The sequence below is a fragment of the Littorina saxatilis genome, linkage group LG7 (genome assembly GCF_037325665.1).
Source record: "Littorina saxatilis isolate snail1 linkage group LG7, US_GU_Lsax_2.0, whole genome shotgun sequence".
Lineage (NCBI taxonomy): Eukaryota > Metazoa > Mollusca > Gastropoda > Littorinimorpha > Littorinidae > Littorina > Littorina saxatilis.
In genome coordinates this window covers 31,231,383-31,254,876 of record NC_090251.1, presented here as the reverse complement: position 1 = coordinate 31,254,876, position 23,494 = coordinate 31,231,383, and the positions used below count along the sequence as shown (strand labels likewise).

The window sequence follows — 23,494 nt, the reverse complement described above, 5'->3', positions numbered from 1 at the left end:
CCCCACGTGTTCATCAGAATAGCTATATAAAGAAATATCACCTTCGTAAATGGTTTTCACCGGTAAACAGCTGTGGAGAATAACCCATATTCTTTCACTAACGCGTACCAAATAGGTGTATCCTTTCTTTCTGCTCTCTATGCTGACGGAGTGGGAGGTTTTTGCTAATTATTTTTATAATTGCCACCCATGCCAGTCTTTAAAAATAATTCAGCACAACTTTGCATTCATAATTCTGAGTACTAGTGGAAACCATGTTACGCGAGTGATATTTCTTTTTGTACGTATATGTGTGTGTGTGTGTGTGTGTGTGTGTGTGTGTGTGTGTGTGTGTGTGTGTGTGTGTGTGTGTGTGTGTGTGTGTGTGTGTGTGTGTGTGTGTGTGTGTGTGTGTGTGTGTGTGTGTGTGTTTCAGGTCGATGTTGTTTCTCAGACCCAACGAGGATGTACGCGAGATATATGCAGCGGCCTTCAGACGATATCCGGGGTGTAATTTTACGACTTGTATCGTGCAATATTTTTGATATTATGATCCTATAAACTAAATGTTTTAACATAAAGGGGGAATCGAGACGAGGGTCGTGGTGTATGTGTGTGTGTGTGTGTGTGTGTGTGTGTGTGTGTGTGTGTGTGTGTCTGTGTGTCTGTGTCTGTCTGTGTCTGTGTGTCTGTGTGTGTGTGTATAGAGCGATTCAGAGTAAACTAATGGACCGATCTTTATGAAATTTTACATGAGAGTTCCTGGGTATGATATCCCCAGACGTTTCTTTCATTTTTTGGATAAATGTCTTTGATGACGTGATATCCGGCTTTTTGTAAAAGTTGAGGCGGCACTGTCACACCCTCATTGTTCAATCAAATTGATTGACATTTTGGCAAAGCAATATTCGACGAAGGCCGGACTTTGGTATTGCATTTCAGCTTGGAGGCTTCAAAATTAATTAATGACTTTGGTCATTAAAAATCTGAAAATTGTTATTACATTTTTTTATAAAATGATCAAAAATTACGTTCATCTTATTCTTCATCATTTTCTGCTTCCAAAAACATATAAATATGTTATATTTGGATTAAAAATCTGAAAATTGTTATTACATTTTTTTTATAAAATGATCCAAAATTACGTTTATTTTATTCTTCATCATTTTCTGCTTCCAAAAACATATAAATATATATATATATTATATTTGAATTAAAAACAAGCTCTGAACATTTCATCTTATTCCTGATTTCAAAAACATATCGATATGATTTGTTTGTTTGCTTAACGCCCAGCCGACCACCAGGGCGGTGCTGCTTTGACATATAACGTGCGCCACACACAAGACAGAAGTCGCAGCACAGGCTTCATGTCTCACCCAGTCACATTATTCTGACACCGGACCAACCAGTCCTAGCACTAACCCCATAATGCCAGACGCCAGGCGGAGCAGCCACTAGATTGCCAATTTTAAAGTCTTAGGTATGACCCGGCCGGGGTTCGAACCCACGACCTACCGCTCACTGGGCGGACGCCTTACCACTAGGCCACCGTGTGTGGAACTCACAGAATGAAACTGAACGTAGTCCGCCGCTAGTGCAAAAGGCAGTGAAAGTGACGAGCCTGTTTGGCGCGGCAGCGGTTGCGCTGTGCTTCATAGCACGCTTTACTGTACCTCTCTTCGTTTTAACTTTCTGAGCGTGTTTTTAATCCAAACATATCATATCTATATGTTTTTGGAATCAGGAACCGACAAGGAATAAGATGAAATTGTTTTTAAATCGATTTCGGAAATTTAATTTTGATCATATTTTTTATATTTTTTATTTTCAGAGCTTGTTTTTCATCCAAATATAACATATTTATATGTTTTTGGAATCAGAACATGATAAAGAATAAGATTAACGTAAATTTGGATCGTTTTATAAAAAAAAAATTTTTTTTACAATTTTCAGATTTTTAATGACCAAAGTCATTTATCAATTTTTAAGCAATACCGAAGTCCGGCCTTCGTCGAAGACCGCTTGGCCAAAATTTCAATCAATTTGATTGAAAAATGAGGGTGTGACAGTGCCGCCTCCGTGGTGTCGTGTATGTCTTTGTGCGTAGACGCTGCGTTTTAATTGGTTAACTTTAGCCTTGAGACCGGTGTTCCATTTGAAACAGTTCTTTGTGTTGGTGTGACATCTTTTAAAATACAGATAGCCTATGCTGGATTGTGAGTATCATCTTTGACCTGTGGTTTAATAGCTGATTTACCATCAGCGAGGTGAGTGATTCAGACCGGCGTAACTCCGTGTGTGTTTAGTTCTTCATGGTGAAGATGATCGCTTGCACGAGAAGGACTGTATCTGGGTAATTCTCCAGAACTGTGTACCATTTTGTGACATGCATTTTCAGTCCTTGAAAAGATTATAGCGTATATAAATTTGCAACCAGAATTAATTTCCTTTACTTTTTTCAGTAATTATGATACATACATGTAACACAAACATAGTATCTTTGTTTGTCTTTTTGTGTGTGTCTGTATAATTGTTAGTATTCACAATTCCATGTCACAACCTTTGGTTTCGGCAAAGTTACGAACTTGACGTACTATTAGCCCCTTGTAATTTACTGCACGTAGACAAACAAAATGTGCAAGTATTTATAATTCTTTATCTGAAAATGGAACCCGTTCGTATTAATGAAATCAATGTGTATGGATAACATGTCTCAGTTAAGTTGGGTCCTGATTTGGCCTATATGGTCCGCTGGACCCAAAAAGCAACAACTAACTAACTAACTAACTAACTAACTATCTCACTTAAGTAAAGAAATGTCAACTTCGTAAGGCCAAAAAAGAAATAGGTGTGGTTCAGGTAACATAGCCAAAAGAAAAATAGGGTAGGAAGGTAGGCAATCACTTTTTTCCCCCTTTTTTTTCTAATGTGTACAAATTAAACCTACTTGACAGGGAAATAAGTGTGCGACTCGAGCGCTTTCGCTTTCATTGCGTTTTCTGCACTCGGGTTTGTATTTTTTTGTGGGTTTTTTTTTTGACAAATGTAAAAAAGAGTTATAGGGTCGGGTTACCGTAACCACACCTATTTTCTTTTAGGCCTAACATGGTTTCCACTGCTACGCAGCTCCGGAGAATAACCCATCTTGAATTGTGTGGGTTGGTGAGAGTATAACGAGGGTGTCAAGGGGTGAGGTTGGGTAAACTGTTGTGAAAAAGACTCGTAACGTACAAAGAGCAACCCGTCGCGATATAACCTTCGTGGTGGAAAACGACGTTAAACACCAAATAAAGAAAGAAACAAAGAGCAAGGGTCTGGGGGAAGAGAGAGGAAAGGGTAGGGGAAAAAAAAGAAAGACGGCTGAGTTCTCGGTGAAAATATTTCATACTTCCGTCAGTGCAGAACAGAGCAGAGAAAGTTGGTCAAAAGCAGATCACGTTGACCTACATCTCTATATTGTCTCATGCTCATAATCAGGTCAACCACTACAAGAGTCTGCTAGCCAGACAAGGTGAAGAAAACAGTGAGCTAGACGATCAGCTACTACGCATGATGCTCCAGTGAGGAGGAAACATACTCCGCGTTTTCAGAGAAAGCTGTAGTTTCGGAACCCATTCCCCTCTAATATTCTCATACTAGTCGTGTACTGGGTTTCTCTGTCTCTTAAAGGTCCTTGTCTACATTTTTATACCGAAATCGCCATTTGACCATTAAAATGCAGTCTATTATCTACAAATATCAACAATACACCCCCTTTCGATCAGGAAAGACGAAGCCAGTGAAGCCGTTTGAAAATTCATTGTAGTATTCCAGCGTAGTACTCATAGTAGGATATCCTTATTTGGAAAATGCCAAGCGCAAAACTCCTCTCAAATCCCGTGCATTTCGTGCGTTTAAAAAAAAGCGTGGACAGCGCTCCAGTGTCAAACTGTTGCTGCACTTGTTTGGGCGTGGCTATAAGCATAGTGACATGAATTTGATTGGTCAGTATTTTTAGGCAAAGCACATGTTCTCAGCAAACAGAAAACAAAATATTGGAAGCGTGAGTCACGCTACCCAAAAATAAAATCTTTTTTTACATAATTATATTTTTTTTTCTATAACTTTTTTCCCCATGGTTCATTCATCATCTGACATAAACATTTTAGCGATCTAACCATAAGATTATTGAAACAATTCGCGTAAGGCGAAATAACAACATTTAGTCAAGCTGTTGAACTCACAGAATGAAACTGAACGCACTGCTTTTTTCACCCAGAGCAGCACATACTCGTAGTTTCGTCAGTCCATCGCTCGTGGCAAAGGCAGTGAAATCGACAAGCCATGTAGAATAGTGCGGTAGTGGTCGCGCTGAGCAGGATAACACGCTTTTCTGTATGTCTATTCTTTTTAGCTCACTGAGTTTGTTTTTAATCCAAACATGTCCTATCTATATGTTTTTGGAATCAGGGACCGACAAGGAATACGATGAAGTAGTTTTCAAATCGATTTCGGAAAATTGATTTTAATCATAATTTTCATATTTTTAATTTTCAGAGCTTGTTTGTAATCCAAATATAACATATTTATATGTTTTTGGAATCAGAAAATGACGAAAAATAAGATGAAATTATTTTTGAATCGTTTTTAAACACACACGCACAGACACAGACACACACACAGACACACACACACACACACACACACACACACACACACACACACACACATACACCACGACCCTCGTCTCGATTTCCCCTCTATGTTAAAACATTTAGTCAAAACTTGACTAAATGTAAAAAAGCAAAAATGTAGACGACCACCTTTAAAGTTAGTTGTTAAAAAAAGGGAGCAAAACTTTAAGAGAACATGTATAATGCCTTACAAATTCAGGGAATAATTATATATATGTAGCACCTGAGTGAATCAGTGAGTATGTGTATATTCTCTGAAATGTTCACGAAATACACAGATATCACTAATTATTGACGGGTTTAACATATGCTTGAACATGAAGCGCTGAATGATATCACTGGCAGAAGAGCTCCATTGACGGTCCTTTCTTGAAAGTTATATGTTCAAGGTCTTGTGGGCAGTATCATCCCCATAAGTCCTAGAATAAGCCGATTGAATACACAGACACGCCCCTGAAATAATTGACTATGTACTTTTAGTGGTGCCAAGCTGAGAGAAAAAGGCGGGCAAAAATGTGAAGAATGGTATAAAGTGAAGAGACTGAATAGTTTGAGAGCGCACGCGACTGAATTTGTCCCTTGTCTGTCCTAATTAGTAGCTCAGTGATATAATTCGCGCGCGCGCTTGTGTGTGTGTTTGTGTGTGTGTGTTTGTGAGTGTGTGTATGTGTGTGTGTGCGTGTGTGTGTGTGTGTGTGTGTGTGCGTGTGTGTGTGTGTGTATGTGCTGTGGGAGAGAGAGATTGAGAGAGAGAGACAGCGACAGAGAGAGAGAGAGAGAGAGAGAGAGAGAGAGAGCCAGGGGGAGAGAGATGGAGACTGAGAGAGACTGAGAGAGAGAGGAAGAGAGAGCAGAAAGAAATGGAAGGAAAGATGTGCATTAGTGTGTGTGTGTGTGTGTGTGTGTGCGTGCGTGCGTGTCAGTGTGTTGGTGAGTGTGTGTGGCGTTTGTGTGAGTATGCCCTTGCCGCCTCAAGTTGCTCAGTTGCATCTGTCTTGTCTTTTCGTGCACCAAAGATGAAATTTGAGTTGCTCCCTTTTTCCAATCAGCAGCTCCAGACAGCGGCAGTACCACTCTATAGTGTGTGTGTGTGTGTGTCAGTGTGTGTGTGTGTGTGTTTGTGTGTGTGTGTGTGTATGCCAGTGTGTATGTGTGCGCGCACGTGTGTGTGTGTGTGTGCGTGTGTCTGTGCGTCCTTGTCTTTCTTGGCATATGAAAGGTAATTGATATTAGTACAGTAGCAGTTCAATAGCCTAATCCCTGATTACTGCAAGGCTAAAACAAATGGAACGTTTAATGTAATACAAAACATTCATATTTTTTTTATATTATCATTTCCTTTTCTCAAAAAATTTCCTTTCGTCATATAATCATTCATTCGCTTGCGGCTTCCGGCAGGCGGAAAAAAAATCAGCCAGATAAGTTTTCGTTATTGCTTGTCTGTGCACTCAAAAGACCGTTGGGTCGATATAATTGTGAATGTACAGTGTTTTGTCAATAACAAATGTTCCAACAACCTACCTTTCTTGTTTTTTGATTCTTCATTTCCTTTTCTGTTTTAATGTTGGCACTCTATCTTTTTCGGATGGCATATGCCACGACTGCACACAGAACACGAAGGTTGGGTGACTTGTCCCCCTTTTCCACTCAACCCTAACAGAGTGGATGTGTTCTGCGCGAACTTAGAATCCGGTTTCATTCTAGAATGGACCGGGTCCAGGTTGGAATTCTAACCCTGCGCAAGTACAGGGGTGCCATTCTAGAATGAAACCCTTGTTGCTGGTCCATTCTAGAATCGGCCGTGCGCAAGGTTGGAATTTGGGTCCAAGTTGGAATAGTCATTTCAGTTAGACTATCACACAGCCAAAGCCACAAATGTGGATTTTCTGTGGTTTTTTGTGTGTGTGTGTTTGGTTGGGTTTTTTTTCGGGTTTTTTACACTTTACTCAAAGACATCGTGAATTGGGATTGTGATGTTCTGAAAGTGATTACGATTTTGAGAGACACTCAGCACTGATCGCTACGAACGGAAATTTCCGGACTGAACTTTTAATCTTATTCATATACATGAAGTTGGTCTTCTGAATTGTGAAGATAAAGTCTTTAGCTTTGTATCGATATATAATATGACTATGAGCGACGGAAAGGCTTTTTTTTATTTTTTTTAACTAGCTTTAACGTTCTATCAGGCATGCGCCTCTTAAGAACGGTGCTGCTTTGACCACAAGACTCGCAGCCATAGCAAACCCCTCGTTATGAGCGCCGACCACAACGAAAGCAATTGGCTGCGGTGGGCCCCACGAAAATCGGCAAAGGCGAGGCTAGTTTCCGTAGAAAATCGTCTCTGTTTTCTCCAAAATGACATATCATCCCATAACTGGCGTTTGTATTTCGACATAAGGTCTTGTGGCATCTAATCATCGATTTCATTCTTTCATTTGATTCATTTGTGAACGCTGAGCTTCGAGTATTTATGCTTTTCAGGGAAAATTATTGAAAATTCGGACTTTCCACAGTTATTACGGAAAATCAAGCTTGTCAATCAAGATGCTGTGAATTGGAATGTCATTACTAATCATTAGTTGACCTCTGGCTCAAGTGGTGTCATCTTGCTACACGGTTGAATTGCAATTCGTCAATCTCTGCTGTCACTGGGCACTGAGAACGTCAGGAGCCTGTATTTTTTTCAAGGGCAATTAGAGGTTATTTGAAAGTATGACATGGTATAATGTTGTGATTTTGGAGAGAAAATTGACTGTCATTGCAATGAGGCTTGGTCAGAAATAAAGGATATTCACTGATTTTAAGCTACAATTCAGTTGCTTGGAAATGACAGACCTCCAATCCATTTGTAAATCAAGTGATCAACTCTCTTGAATGATTGGTACTTCCTCTACAAATAAATGTGCACCAGGATATAATTCTTGGAACTTTGTTCTTTTGTGTAGTAGTAATGCAGGGTTGTAGGAGTTTGAAACGTGGGCATATCACAGTTTGGAAGGTAGGGATTCTGATAGATTAAATAAAAACTGTCAAACTTTTAGGCATGGAATTCCCCTTTGAGAGTATTTGTTGTGGTAGTACTACTACTATGAATTGCTTTCAATGTTTTCCCATAATATTATAAAACCAGACAAAAGTTGTTGTTGATTTCTGTTTTTGTTAATGTCAACTTTTTTTTTTAACCTGTTACAACATCTCTATAACTCACTCTGTCCTTCTGTTGGTCTGTCTGTCGGTTAGTCGGTCTGACCGTCTGTCTGTCAAAAACTTAATTGTCAAAAAACCGGACATTTCCGAGAGGGAGACAGCGCTCACATTACAAGCGGCCGCAACCGGCTCTCATCACAAAAACAACTGCCCTGCAAACATTACCCGTCTTCTTCGCTTTTCCGAGTCGCACGACCTTGCTATGGTCTGCCTTTGTTTATTGCGTACTCAGGAGTGTCAACTTTCTTGACATGACATGACATCGCAAGATCGCCAAAGGATTTTTTTTCAGGGGTAGACAAATCAGCCCCATTTTATCAAAGGGACGGTGCAGGTGGAGATAATTCAAGGGAAGACAACTCTGTCTTACCTACCCGGTTTCATTCTAGAATGGCACCCCTGTACTTGCGCAGGGTTAGAATTCCAACCTGGACCCGGTCCATTCTAGAATGAAACCGGATTCTAAGTTCGCGCAGAACAGATGCAGTCTGCCCTGCCCGAGAAATGTGGCCACGTGGTGACCAGCCGCTGAAATCTCGAGGCGAAGCACTCTGTGTATGTTCACCGGAAAAAAGATGGAAATACGAGAATAAAAGACCAGAGACCGGAACATGCGTTCCCCAAAGAGGGAGAAAGGGTAGGGGGAGGGGGGGGGGGGATATCGAGTGAGAGGGGAGTGTTGCTTTGGGGAGGTGGGCCGGGGAGGGCGAAAGGCGGTGGTGTATGGGGAGGGGAGGGGGGGTGTTAGACGGGGAAAAAAAGTCAAACAATAAGAGATTTCTTCCCAAAAGATGTTAGCAAGGAAGATAGAGTGGGCGAAAAAGAAAGAACAGAAATCATGGAAGACATGCTGGTGTGAAAAACTCAATACGAGTTGAGTGAGAGCAGGAGGAATGATGTTGTGCATGTGTGTGTGTGTGTGTGCACGATTTTTTTGGGAGGGCAGGGCATGTGAATGTTCTTCTCAAAACGTCACTGTTTTGTATAACATCGTCAAGCAAATACATGTGAGAATATCATTTTGCAAACTAATGCGCAGTACGGCAAGTGATGGGAGGACCTTCCAATGAGAGGACACCTTCAAACAAGACACACCTCTTGTCTTTTTTTCTCCATTAACTTGACTAAAGTATACTTGCCATGAAAAGACACCTCCAATGTAGTGACACTTTTGTCTTGTCCCAAAAGTGTTTCCTCTTAACAGGTACAACTGTATTGTTATGTCAAAGGGGAGAGCAGGGCATGCAAATGCTACACAGTGGAACCCTCTGCGATCTCAAAAAATCAGTTTTTAAAACCAAGAAGGGAGTCTTACAAATCTGAGAAAATCAGGTCTTAAAAAGGGGGGAGTCTTAAAATAAAGTGGGGGGGGGGGGGGTAAATTTACACTAGTATTAAACTTTCTTTCTTTCTTTGGTGTTTAACGTAGTTTTCAACCACGAAGGTTATATCGCGACGGGGAAAGGGGGGGAGATGGGATAGAGCCACTTGTTAAGTGTTTCTTGTTCACAAAAGCACTAATCAAAAAATTGCTCCAGGGGCTTGCAACGTAGTACAATATACTACCTTACTGGGACACTAGTATTAAACAGAAAATCTGAGAAATGAGGGTCTTAAAAGGGAGGGAATCTTGAAAGGGGAGGAGTCTTTAATCTTTCTTTCTTTATTTGGTGTTTAACGTCGTTTTCAACCATTCAAGGTTATATCGCGACGGGGAAAGGGGGGAGATGGGATAGGGGAAAGGGGGGAGATGGGATAGAGCCACTTGTTAATTGTTTCTTGTTCACAAAAGCACTAATCAAACAAGAAGGGCAAAGCCCATACGACTCACATGCTTGACCTTCTGCTTTACACATTTTTCCTACCAAAATACATGTGACCTTGACCCAAGGTCAAGGTCATCCAAGGTCATGCAACACAAAGCTGTTAATTCAAGACATAGGAAGTACAATGGTGCTTATTGGCTCTTTCTACCATGAGATATGGTCACTTTTAGTGGTTCACTACCTTATTTTGGTCACATTTCATAAGGGTCAAAGTGACCTTGACCTTGATCATATGGGACCAAATGTGTCTCATGATGAAAGCATAACATGTGCCCCACATAATTTTTAAGTTTGAAACAGTTATCTTCCATAGTTCAGGGTCAAGGTCACTTCAAAATATGTATACAATCCAACTTTGAAGAGCTCCTGTGACCTTGACCTTGAAGCAAGGTAAACCAAACTGGTATCAAAAGATGGGGTTTACTTTGCCCTATATATCATATATAGGTGAGGTATTGAATCTCAAAAACTTCAGAGAAAATGGGAAAAATGTGAAAAATAGCTGTTTTTTAGACAACATTTATGGCCCCTGCGACCTTGACCTTGAAGCAAGGTCAAGATGCTATGTATGTTTTCTGGGGCCTTGTCATCATACACCATCTTGCCAAATTTGGTACTGATAGACTGAATAGTGTCCAAGAAATATTCAACGTTAAAGTTTTCCGGACGGCCGGCCGGCCGGCCGGCCGACTCGGGTGAGTACATAGACTCACTTTTGCTTCGCATGTGAGTCAAAAATTGCTCCAGGGGCTTGCAACATAGTACAATATATGACCTTACTGGGAGAATGCAAGTTTCCAGTACAAAGGACTTAACATTTCTTTCATATTGCTTGACTAAAATCTTTACAAACATTGACTATATTCTATACAAGAAACATTTAACATGGGTAAAAGGAGAAACAGAACCGTTAGTCGCCTCTTACGACATGCTGGGTAGCATCGGGTAAATTCTTTCTCGTCCCAACCAATATGGGACTCCCCCTAACCCGCGGGGGGAGGAGTCTTTAATCTGGAGGTGTGAAAAAGAGGGTCCACTGTACTTCACCCTTCTTTTTTTACTTTTTAATAATCAATACCTTGAATAAAATTAACGTGAGAAAATTATTTTGCAAACTACTGTAGAAATCAATGAACAAACAAAACAAACGCTAATAAAATTCACTCCTTTTAATTTTCTTGTTATCTTCAACAATTGCTATATATGTTAAGCAATAACAGCCTTGATGAAATAACACATCTCAATGGCCAATCATCAGTGAGTAAAACATAAGCATTCAACAAGCTGCAGAACAAATATTAATAATGAAAAGGTATTCATGAAAAAAGGCATCTTCTATTTGCATATATACATGTACAGGAAGTTTCGCCGAATGCATAACCAATTCCAGAATTTCAAAGAGGCATTGGAATGCCATTGCATTAAGTTTCTTTAAAATGATATCTACAAATCAATCTGGGCAACATAAACAGCACATGCACTCACAGCACATAAACTGACCCAACCACTAAAACAGGCTTCAAAGTCACCCCATTCTATATTTTACCATTTATACCCCTACTATTGTGTCAAGAAAATGCTGACCTCAAATCATGGTCATAAACTGGATAGACTTTTTTTAATATCACATTGTGAAACATAGCCATAGAATGTAAACAGAAGATCTGAGCAAAAATAATCCCATGAAAGACACATATATCTATAAACATGCAGGAACATTTAATTACAAGCAAAAATAAATACAGATAATCAAAATCAAAATAATAACTAATTATCTACAGATAATGATTGTACAGCAACAAAAAGATTGAAATGCATGTACTTCAAGTTCAAATCTTCCTTGAAAAAAATATATAACAACACTAAAAAAAATATCAGTACTTACAGGAAATAAACCCAGAAGTGTAATACGGATGCTAAAAGCACATTTAAAAAAAATACTGTGTGATAGTTAAATCCTGAATAGTACAGATTATCGTATTATTCTAGTAAACAAGCCTATACAAGTTTTCTTTATTTCTTCTATTTCACAATAAAAAGTACAATTTACTGTAGCATTAATCAATAGTGTGAATTGATCTCTGAATCTGGTTCACCTAAACTTGACTGATTCAAACTCAGAAGTTGACACGTTAAATGCATACTGATGACACAATTTAGCACAAGGTAACTGCACACCATTTTTGATGATCGCATCTCCAAACATTTGCACAATAAATGGCACAAGATCGCTCTTCATGTCTATGAAAAATGTATAACCATAGCAACCAAATGTGGCAGCACACACATGACATCTCAGCTTCACCACCTACTGTCCTTATTCCCCCCCCCCACCCCCCCCCCCACCCCCCCCCCCACCCCCCCCCCCCCCACCCCCCCCCCCACCCCCCCCCCCCCCACCCCTTGTCAATCCAATCCCCAGCCTCCTAAATCCGCCTCGGCGGCTCTACCCCTGCCACTCCCTTCTTTCTTTTCTTTCTTTCTTTCTGTATTTGGTGTTTAACGTCATTTTCAACCACGAAAGTTATATCGCGACGGGGAAAGGGGGGGAGATTGGATAGAGCCACGTGTTAATTGTTTCTTGTTCACAAAAGCACTAATCAAGAAATTGCTCCAGGGGCTTGCAACGTAGTACAATATATTACCTTACTGGGAGAATGCAAGTTTCCAGTACAAAGGACTTAACATTTCTTACATACTGCTTAACTAAAATCTTTACAAACATTGACTATATTCTATACAAGAAACACTTAACAAGGGTAAAAGGAGAAACAGAATCCGTTAGTCGCCTCTTACGACATGCTGGGGAGCATCGGGTAAATTCTTCCCCCTAACCCGCGGGGGTCCACTCCCTTCACATATCCCTCCCTTCACATATCACTCCCTTCACATATTAGTAATCCACACAAACAGATGGAAGAAACTGTATATCAAAGCCATATATATATTAGCAGTGGGGGATCTGTGGAACTGGAAGTCTTCGAGTTAAAAAAATTACAAATATTTTAACTGCAGATAAAAAAAAAAGACAAACACGCATTCTATATAGGCACTTAATGTCACCCAACCTTAAACTGCAGATATATCTTGCATAAAAAGATTTATATTTACCACTTATAAAAAAAAAGAGACCCCCTCTAAAAAAACAGAAAACAAATGGAAGCTTACAGCAGATTTAAATTTTGCTTTCAACTTGAATGTTTGAGTCCACATAACAACTTTCACCTAACTCAGCTCTATCTGAAATGTACATAACAGGTCCCCTTTGATCACCTCAATAAAAAGTCCTACCTTCACCACAAAATAGATTTCAATTTCGCTTTCAACTTTAATTTGTATGTCCACATTCCAACGTTAACCTAACTCAGCTTTATCCGAAATGCACATAACAGGTCTCCTTTGATAGACTCAATACAACTAAAAGTCCCAGCTTCACCACACAAGAAAGTCAGACGTAACACTTTCATTCTACAAAACGCGCTCAACCCCGATCAAGAATATTCATCGGACATGGACTGAGTGCTGACACTGCCATGCATGGCTCGGTGTCTCTCTCTCCTCACTTTGGCGTGCTGTCTCAGGGAGGTGTTCACGCGTGACGCCGCCATCTTCCACAGCCACTCTGGACACAGCGCTGTTATCCATGACTGCAACACAAGACGCAAAACGTTAAGTATACATATAAGGGAAGCAACTGAGCATTATCGATAATTTGGATGGAGACTGTGCGATGAAAGACTGTGACGTTTTGCAACAAACATGTTTTAGAGTTAGAAAGTACAAAATAATGCCTTGTGGTTCTTTTTTTCTCAATGTATTTTTGTGTTTGCACGAGTGTGTGTATGCCTTTGTGTCCCTGTCTGTGTGAATGAAGGTGTGTGCTCCTTTGCAATTGCATATATGTGAACTAGATGATTACCCGCTTCGCCGGGTACCGGCTTCGCCGGGATACCCGGCTTTGCCGGGAAGAAGTAGAGCCGAATACCCGGCTTTGCCAGGTGAGTGGCGCACCATACGCCGGCTTCGCACCGTACGCGATTCACGCCACACAAAGGAAGGGAGATAAACACGCAAAACACTGGAGAAGATAAGGAAGAGTTACTGGGAATGGATGTACAGAAAAACCATAAAACCAACATCGGTTCAGCGCTGCGCGCTGAGAGCACACGTTGAAAATTTTCATCGACCAGATTGTGTCCGGGGTCTACCTGAATATGCCCACCAAATTTGAAGCAGATCCATCGAGAACTGGCTGTGCATAGCGAACAGACAGAAAGACAGACAGACACACACACACACACAAGCCGTATATAGATACAGACTAGATGAATACCCGCTTCGCCGGGTAGCCGGCTTCGCCAGGAAGAAGTAGAGCCGCATACCCGGCATTGCCGGGTGAGTGGCGCACTGTACGCCGGGTGAGTGGCGCACCGTACGCGATTGATGCCACACGAAGGAAAACTTCTAAAAATAGTAACGGGAATATGGATTGAGCGTTGTGGACAGTGACCTTCTAAAAATAGTAACGGGAATATGGATTGACGCCACACGAAGAAAGGGAGATAAACGCAAAACACTGGAGAAGATAAGGAAGAGTTACTGGGAATGGATCTGGGAAGATGAACAGAAAAACCAAAATCGGTTCAGCGCTGCGCGCTGATAGCACGTGTTCAAAATTCTCATCGACCAGGTTGTGTCCGGGGTCTACCTGAATATGCCCACCAAATTTGAAGCAGATCCATCGAGAACTTTGGCCGTGCATTGCGAACACACACACACACACACACACACACACACACACACACACACAGAGACAGACAGACACAAGTCGTATATATATATAGATACTTGAGCTCAAAGAAGGTATCTTTTTGTCGCTGCTGTTGTTTCGTGCAAAATACAAAAACTGAAAAAAAGGCAAGGAAAAGGGAGAAAACCACACCAACAACTTAGATTAGAAGCTCGAAATTTGCTAAAAATACAAAATTATTATTCTAATACATACCAAAGTCACACCGGTATTTACAAGTCAGGATCAATCTTGAAGTTGGTAAATATCACTAAAAATTCAAATTCAGCCTACAATTGTTCATCACCTGCATAGTGTGAGGGAAGTAGCCAGTGGTGCGTGTAGAGAACCCCAGCGTTCTGACGGCGCTTCGAGCAAACGTGTCAGCGTTGGGTATGAAGAAAGATGTCTTGGAGAGTGTTTCACTGTACCGCGTCATACGAGTTGCAACGTAGAACGGCATCAAACATTGCACAGTGATTCCATCATCACGGTATTCATATTCCAGCGCTTGGGAAAAATAGTCCAAATATGACTGGAAGGAACAAGAAGTTAAATAGTCAGATCTATTCTGTTTGACTGCTTTAGATAACAAGCAAAAGTTCCAGGACTGATATAAGTACATATTTGCAATCACTTAATTAAAAACATTAAAAATCTGGGAGAGAACAGTGTTGCACAACTGCAATTTTGTTTTCCAAAAATGTTCTCTAACATGATACATATGCTTTGAAACACACTTCTGCATCTTTGAAAAAAAAAAATTTAAACAGTAGTACACTACAGTTCATCTTTAAACACTCCAGACAAAAAAAGGAAAAAGAAAGAAAAAAATGAGGAGAAAAAAACAAGCAAATACCCCAAAACACACACACCCCTTGCAAGATTTTCCAGGATGTGCATGGTGAGAGCAAGGCAGCACTTGAGCATTAATTTTCTACAAAAATTCACAAAACTAGCAGACGCGACAAAATGATTTTCATTTTTTTCATTTTTGTTACTTAGTTTTAGGTAAGACAAAGACGATAACTGCCATTTTCTATTTTATTAAAGTTCAATAGTAACAGTCTAATACATTGTTTGCTACACACACATCAACTGATCTCAAAGTATGAATTAACTGGGTCTTGTGTAAGTATAACGCTGCTCCTTTAAACAGTCAGCACAAATGTCAAGAAACACAACACTGCACACCATATGTTGAGCAATTATAACCAATTAACCAGCAGTTATCAGCGTACCTTGGTGGCAGCGTAGACAGTCATCTGAGGTGTGATCTGGGAACAAGATCCTGATGAAACATTCACTATGGCTCCTCTTTTCCTGTACACAAAACATAATTCTATCCATCAATGACAAGATCTTTACATTAACATTAACAGTACAAATAAACAATTCAAAGCCCTCATAACAAAATTGAATCAATGAACAAATTACACACCTAATGTTGCAATGGAGCAAAGAAAGGAAGAGAGAAAGAAAGAAAGAAATACTGTGTTACCTTTTCACCATTTGAGGAAGTACCATGTGAGTCATCTGCAAAACACACAACAATGTCTATTATTAAATAATGTTTCCTTGTTTGCAATGCACAGTAAAGAAAATCAGCAACAACAACAAAACAAAAGTCTGGTCTGTTATGACTGACATACACAACCATGTACTGAACAGTTGCTTTCAAAGGTCCTTGTCTACATTTTTATACCGAAATCGCCATTTGACCATTAAAATGCAGAGTCTATTATCTACAAATATCATTAATACACCCCCTTTCGATCAGGAAAGACGAAGCCAGTGTAGCCGTTTGAAAATTCATTGTAGTATTCCAGCGTAGTACTCATAGTAGGATATCCTTATTTGGAAAATGCCAAGCGCAAAACTCCTCTCAAATCCCGTGCATTTCGTGCGTATAAAAAAAAGCGTGGACAGCGCTCCAGTGTCAAACTGTTGCTGCACTTGTTTGGGCATGGCTATAAGCATAGTGACATGAATTTGATTGGTCAGTATATTTAGGCAAAGCACATGTTCTCAGCAAACATAAAACAAAATATTGGAAGCGTGAGTCACGCTACCCAAAAATAAAATCTTTTTTACATATATTTTTTTTTCTATAACTTTTTTCCCCATGGTTCATTCATCATCTGACATAACTATTTAGCGAAATCTAACCATAAGATTATTGGAAAAAAAAGCAAAAATGTAGACGACCACCTTTAAGCAAGATTTTATTCAAATACCAGTACCTTTTCTTTTTATTACATGCATTCTTTAGGTTTGCAACAAGCAAAAACAGCAACAACAAACAAATCAACCACACCAACCCCAAACAGTGATAACTTTGCAAACACATCTCTTCTCCATTTGTTGAACCACTTGGATGATCTCCCTTATTTTATGATATGTACTGGCTTTACTTTCCTCCCACTCTTCCCTAGAACATCTTGAACATTCTTACGATTGTTGCGGTTGCCACATTGATGAAAATCAGCTGCCAAAGTTTCTGAAACAGACAAACAAATACAAAGATTGTAACTTGCATCATATCTATGATGGGCCACATGGCATGGAAATCATGTCAAAGCTGTATCTCCTGTGATTATCAATCTATCTTCAAAAAAGTTTCCATGAATAAATATGTTCAGTTTCAGTGATGATTTTGGTTCATTATTACCTATCAGTATCAAATCAAAATGGTTGAAAAAGCAAGACACTTCCTGACAAACTTTTTTGAGTGTTTCCATGATGTAAGAGCTATTCGTACTCCGGCCAAGAAAAAATAGAGAGAGAAATACAAAACGTTTACGCTTATCAAACTACAAGGCAGCATATTCTATGGGTGTCTTTGACTTGTCGGAACTCATAGTTTTCAGCAAACATTTTTTTGCACAACAGTTTTAATCTTTTTCTAGACTGTTCACTGAGTTAAGTTTATCAGTAGACGACTGCATTTTCTACTTTCTGTATTTCTTTGATTTATTCTTAACTAACAGACAAATACCTGTCTGAAACAATAAATGCCACTGTGCACAAACCTTTTCAGACACATCCAGGAAGTACTGAGGAAAGTCGTACATCACTCCCACATTGTTCACTGTTCAAACAAAAACAATAAAGAAACAGTGTTACTGTTAAGAAAGTAACTCCTCCTCAAAAATTTAAAAAATAAAGAATACAAAATCGCAGAAAATAATTAATACAAACAAAAAAGAACCCAAAAAGCTCAGGAACACACAAATGAAACACATCAGCTTTCCCTTTTCATTATAGAAAAGTCACTATGAATCACTGATGTTCTTGGGTATCGATCTTCGCCATTGATGTTTTATCTGACAGTGACACACTGTTCCAACCCTTGGGCGGTCATCCGTCTCATGGTTTTGAAATGTAAGAGGTCTTACGACAGAACAATGTTTTTTGTAGTCAGGATGCTTAGACTGATACATATTTTGAATCCAAGTCAAACTAACCTATTATTCTCTGAGTCCGAGAACGATATGGGTGAATGTCTTCCTCACGCACTGCAGTCCTCCAAAAACGCTCTTGCCTCCTTTTACTCACCAAAATCTGGCCCAGTTATCAGAAAGAAATGCCTGTCTGATGAAATCAGTGCCCCCACCGTCAACTACCATCTAGTTTCACATTACCTAAAACTCCAATTTCTTTGCCAGCCAGAGCTGTCCAGATGGTGTTGTAGAGTTCATCTTGAGCGTCTGCAGCGAAGTCCACACAGATGTATTCCACTTCCACTCCATGCTCTGACACTGTGAACATGCAAGTCAGAAGAACTTCGTAAGACCAAGAGCACAGAGAAAATGTTACGAATCAACTCAAAGTCAAAACAAAAATCATTGGTAAAGTGCAGTATTATAAACACATACAAGTATTAAAAGAACAAATAAGTTTCCTTCGTAACAATTTTGAACTATTACATTACAATTACTGTATGCATATCAATCAGTTTCCGCCTTAAAAATGGAACTTGTTGAGTACTGTTGAAGTTTTGCTTCCTCAGTTCATGTTTTATTAGTGAAGTGTGAACCAGATTAGCTCAGTTCTTCTTTTCCATTTCGAAATGAACTGCAAGAATTAAAAATAAAATAAAAACATTACACTTCCAGTTACAGACCAATATTTCTAAAATACACTATTTCTAGTATAAGTGTCAAGTTTCTAGACTCAGCTGAAAGTGAAACATGATAAATTACTTTTTGGTAAAACTAGTGTTGTCTGCAGTAACAAATTTACCCAGTTAAATATTGAAATGCAGTTTTCTCTATAAGTATAATGGCAAATTAATATGGCACAAACATACTGAGTATAGATACAGAGAGCTGTCATGAATTTTCCGAAAACAATAAATGCTGTAAAATCATAAAATTGTAAAACAAACACACTCACACTGACACACAGTGATACACACACACACACTTGTGCAAAATTATGTTAAGTCATATAGCATGAACCAGAGAGAACAACACTGAAGGTTTACCAATGTCTTGCGCAGCGTGCATCAGTTTCTTCTCGTCTCTGCTTAGAAGCACTATGTTCATCCCCCTCCGAGCCAGCTGCCTGGCGTAGGCTCTTCCAATTCCATCGCTGCTGCCTGTCACCACTGCACACAGTTAGCAAAGTGAGAAAAACAAGAAGAAATTATAAGGTTGTCAAAAAAAAACTTGATGTTCCGATTCCCTGACTGATCCTATTTTGTTCTCCCGAACCTGAAGCTTTTAAAAAAATGTTACTAAAAAAACACCGCAAATACAAAGAAGACTGGATTTTGCAGACTTAAAATGATGATGGAAAGTTACTCTTCTCCGACAACCAGGGGAGACAACGTACATAATTTACAGCCAAAAAATATACATAGCCACCAGTGCCAGTGCCGGTAACAACATTTAAAAAAGAAAAAGTAACACTATTTGAATGGGTCCTTGTCATCCATCGGTTACAAACGTTTTGCTTCAGGAAAATGTGTTATATCATACAGCAGTCCCTGCAATGTACGGCCCCCGGCGTGAGCGGACACCTGACATGTACGGACACATTTGCTCGGCACGGAGTGTTTTCCTTCTATATTTGCCCCCCCTTAAACGGACACCTGCAAAACGTGGACGCGGACACTCATTTTCGGTCCCAACAGCAGGTCATACCTCCAATGTACGGACAGACCATCGTCAAATTTTCACCACAACAAAATCGATAACAGAGCAGTCCGGCTCTTGGTACAAAGATCACAGCCGCAATGGCGTGATGACAGTCACTGATAACTTGAGTACACGTGTACCCATCAGAAGGGGGGGGGGGGGGGGGGGGGGGGGTTAGTTTTGGTCAGGAGTGGAGTACATGCGAAGATGCCAACATGAAACTGCACTGTGCTCTTTATTCTTGTCTGTTGGACGTAAACAACAGAAACCACAGTCGATGAAGGTCCTGAGCGAAAGAGAGTGAAAAACCGGCCACAGTTCTCAGCATCGCGTGTCTGTGTGTAACCTCTTTCATAGACAAGATACTCTTGTTTCCCCTCAGCCTTGACCAGTGAGTCGGTTGCCTAATCTGTGAACCCTTCAGTTGTCTTGCTTTGTCAAAAGTTACGACACAGTCAACTGGTTTTGCTCTGAGTGAACAGTGCAGGTCACAGCCCCAAACAGTACATGGTTGGAGGGAGTGAGAGAGAGAGGGGGGGGGGGGGGTAGCTGGCTAAACTCTGTGGGGTGTCCCGTGTCACTGCATGTCTGCAGGAAGAGCATTGGAGAGAAATAGAGAGGTGTACTCTTCCACACAATTTCCAAGCATCAGTTGTCACGGCTTGGGGTAGGCATTTGTGAGGGAGAATGGGAGCTGTGTTATGTACAGCCCAGAGACATAGATAGAATGCATGTCTCTGGTACAGTGTATTTCCGACTGAAGAGTGAAAAGTCACTGCCATGCCACATGATCGGCATACAGTCAATAAAGCCAGACAAGAAGAAAATAAATTACATGATTATGACATGCAGCTCTATCTGCTGCTATATTTATTCAAACTGGTTTTCAAGCTTATTCTTGCAAAGCATCTGCACACGCTCCTCTGTGCTGTGATTGTGTGGCTGCTTTCGTATGTCAGTGCATGGTGAGTGTGTTCACTGCCTTGAGGATTTATTTTATCTCTTCTTTTCAACACTTTTCATACAAATCATTTTTACAGAACGTTTAAAGAAGTATTAGGAGTTTATTGTTATTGTTTAGTAACCACAAGAAGTGAATAGCATAGACTCAATCCTGTTGTTTGTGTGTCTCTGTGTGAGTGTATGGGGGAGGGGGTGGTGTGGTCACCCCTCCCGTGACCGGACACCTGCAATGTACGGACAGTTTTGCTATGGCCCAAGGGTGTCCGTTCATGAGAGGGACTGCTGTATATCATCAACGGCGTATTTTCTATGGTCTAAATTTAGTGGTAATATTTTGACTTCACGCTCCATTTATTCCGTAAATCCACAGGAGCTTGTATTCAACCACCGGTCGATAATTATTTACTTCTGCCTGATTATTATTTACTGCTGCATGCTTACCCTTACTACTACTATTTATTAGTAAATAGTAGTAGTAAGGAGACTGTATGGAATAAGGAGTAAATAAATGGAATAAGGAGTAAATAATGATCGACCGGCGATTGGATACAAGCTCGTGAGGTCTAACGAATGACGTCTCACAACGTGCGCGGTCGTCCTTGGCGGTCAAGAAAGCCGCCGCGATCATTGCGCAGACGACACTTCTAGACCGCCAATATTTTTTGTGCGCATCACGTGCTCCACATAAATCGGCCGAAAACGAAGCAATTGGGAAACCTAGATTATGCTCAAGTCGTCAAGGGAAGTAACCATATAAGTAGCTGTCGACAAAAAGAGACACTTTGGCAAATGATCTTGCATTCTACCAATATGTTTTTGTCGTTTTAAAATCGGCGAAAAAAACGTAAGAGAGAACCTGTCATTGTATGGCATCATGCAGTTCGTGAGACTGACCGGCAACCCAAACCACCGCCTGTGCCCAAACGAAGGTTACCTGCCCAAGATCCGAATTTCTGACGCAAGTCCTCCTCTTGTGCAAAACGGCCATACAAATGTACGTAGAGAGCGTCTCCAACGTAGCTGGCAAAAGTCAGTGACCTTTTTGCTACGTAGTAGGCTCCTATGAGAGCTAATGCGTCTCTGTAGCTGGAGAAAACTTTCGAAATCTCTCTGAACAAGAGTTCGAAGCTGTCGACCGCCGCCATTGCGGAAGACTCGTGGACTTTCTATGGTTTTTTTCGAAGAAGAAGAATTAGCAGAGTGACGTCCCTTCCATTGAAGAGGTGGGCGTGTCTATTCGAGTGCGCTATCCAAAATATATTCGTTTTCTGATTTTTTAAATTCATATTTAGTGTTCTATTTCTGCCTTTGCATTTGCAATAGTTTTAATACCCTTATAAATATACACAGTTTACAAAGATACAAACAGATATATACACAGACGGACAGTCAATAACGGCGACACACACCGTGGTATACAACTAACAACTAACTGACAGACAGGCAGAGAAACAGACAGACAGACAGATACCATCACGTATATTTCAAGCTTAGAGCTTGCACACTCTCCCAAACAGAGAGTATAGACTGTATGATCGATCTGCAACCTGTTTTTGTTGTTGTTGTTTGTGTGTGTGTGTGTCAGTGTGTGTGTGTGTGCCAGTGTGTGTGTGTGTGTGTGTGTGTGTGTGTGTGTGTGTGTGTGTGTTTGGGGGCATCTGTTTTAATTTTAATTTTGATTTGTATTAGCATATGTTCCATTTAGACAGGCAGACGCACGCATGCACACATGCAGTAGTGCAAATATTCGCTCTCTCCAGGCTCTGTAACTTCAGTTTACATCTTTGTCGACAAAATAACCATTGCTACTGTCAAAGTAATACTTCCCTTCAGTGGTCTTTCAAGCGTTGCCAGGAAATGCGGTGTGGCGTGATCAAATAGTGTGGTTCACCGAGATCTTGTGAAATTGGAATCATACATTTGTGGTTCATGTAAGTGGTTTGTTCGTGAAATCCCCTTTATTGTTGTCAAAGATGCCAAGGGACTGAACCGGGAGTCTCTCACTGCTTCAACGTTGGTAGTACTTACGTCCCTTCGTTGTTGTATCTTGTTAAAAGGGTCGCTCTGGTCTTGTTCGTTTTTAGCATATCCCCAACTCATGTCACTAATAGGAAAACTTCCTGTGAGGACGTAAAGGATCCCCTAGTTAGTTAGTTTGTTTATGATTGTGTTATTTTGACGTATTTCTAGGTATGACTGAAAAGATATTGTCTCAAATATTTTGTCATTCAGTGAATAACATTCTCTGATATAATGGATGTATGTTGCAAATTATACGCCTGTTGACGGGCGCAGTGGCGTGGTGGTAAGACGTCGGCCTCCTAATCGGGAGGTCGTGAGTTCGAATCCCGGTCGCTGCCGCCTGGTGGATTAAGAGTGGAGATTTTTCCGATCTCCCAGGTCAACTTATGTACAGACCTGCTAGTGTCTTAACCCCCTTCGTGTGTACACGCAAGCACAAGACCAAGTACGCACGGAAAAGATCCTGTAATCCATGTCAGAGTTCGGTGGGTTATAGAAACACGAAAATACCCAGCATGCCTCCCCCGAAATCGGCGTATGGCTGCCTGAATGGCGGGGTAAAAACGGTCATACACGTAAAAATCCACTCGTGCTGAAAACATGAGTGAACGTGGGAGTCTAAGCCCATGAACGAAGAAGAAGAAGAAGAAGAGATACGCCTGTTGCTCTTTCAGCACAAACAGTGTTCTTTGCGATGCGTGCGTCAGTGCGTATGTGTGTGCGTGCTTGATGAGGAGACGCGGTGTGTGTGTGTCGGTGTGTGTGTGTGTGTGTGTGTGTGTGTGTGTGTGTGTCGGTGTGTGTATGCGTGCGTGTGCCGTGAGTGTGAGCCTGCATGTTTGCGTGTATGTACTTGGATGTGCGCAACAGCCTTTTCGACCTAGA

General features: G+C 40.6%; 1 protein-coding gene across 1 annotated transcript; it reads right to left on the bottom strand.

Annotated features, from left to right (window-relative positions):
• Positions 1-12,096: 12,096 nt before the first annotated feature.
• On the bottom strand, positions 12,097-21,769 carry LOC138971171 (inactive hydroxysteroid dehydrogenase-like protein 1). Its single transcript, XM_070343807.1, has 9 exons — positions 21,522-21,769; positions 18,970-19,092; positions 18,125-18,241; positions 17,513-17,571; positions 16,936-16,980; positions 15,982-16,016; positions 15,722-15,803; positions 14,788-15,015; positions 12,097-13,338 (listed from the first exon to the last, which is right to left on the bottom strand). Exons 1-9 carry the CDS (start codon positions 21,730-21,732, stop codon positions 13,183-13,185), a joined length of 1,056 nt encoding a protein of 351 aa, XP_070199908.1. The 5' UTR covers positions 21,733-21,769; the 3' UTR covers positions 12,097-13,182.
• Between the last annotated feature and the right edge of the window lie 1,725 nt (positions 21,770-23,494).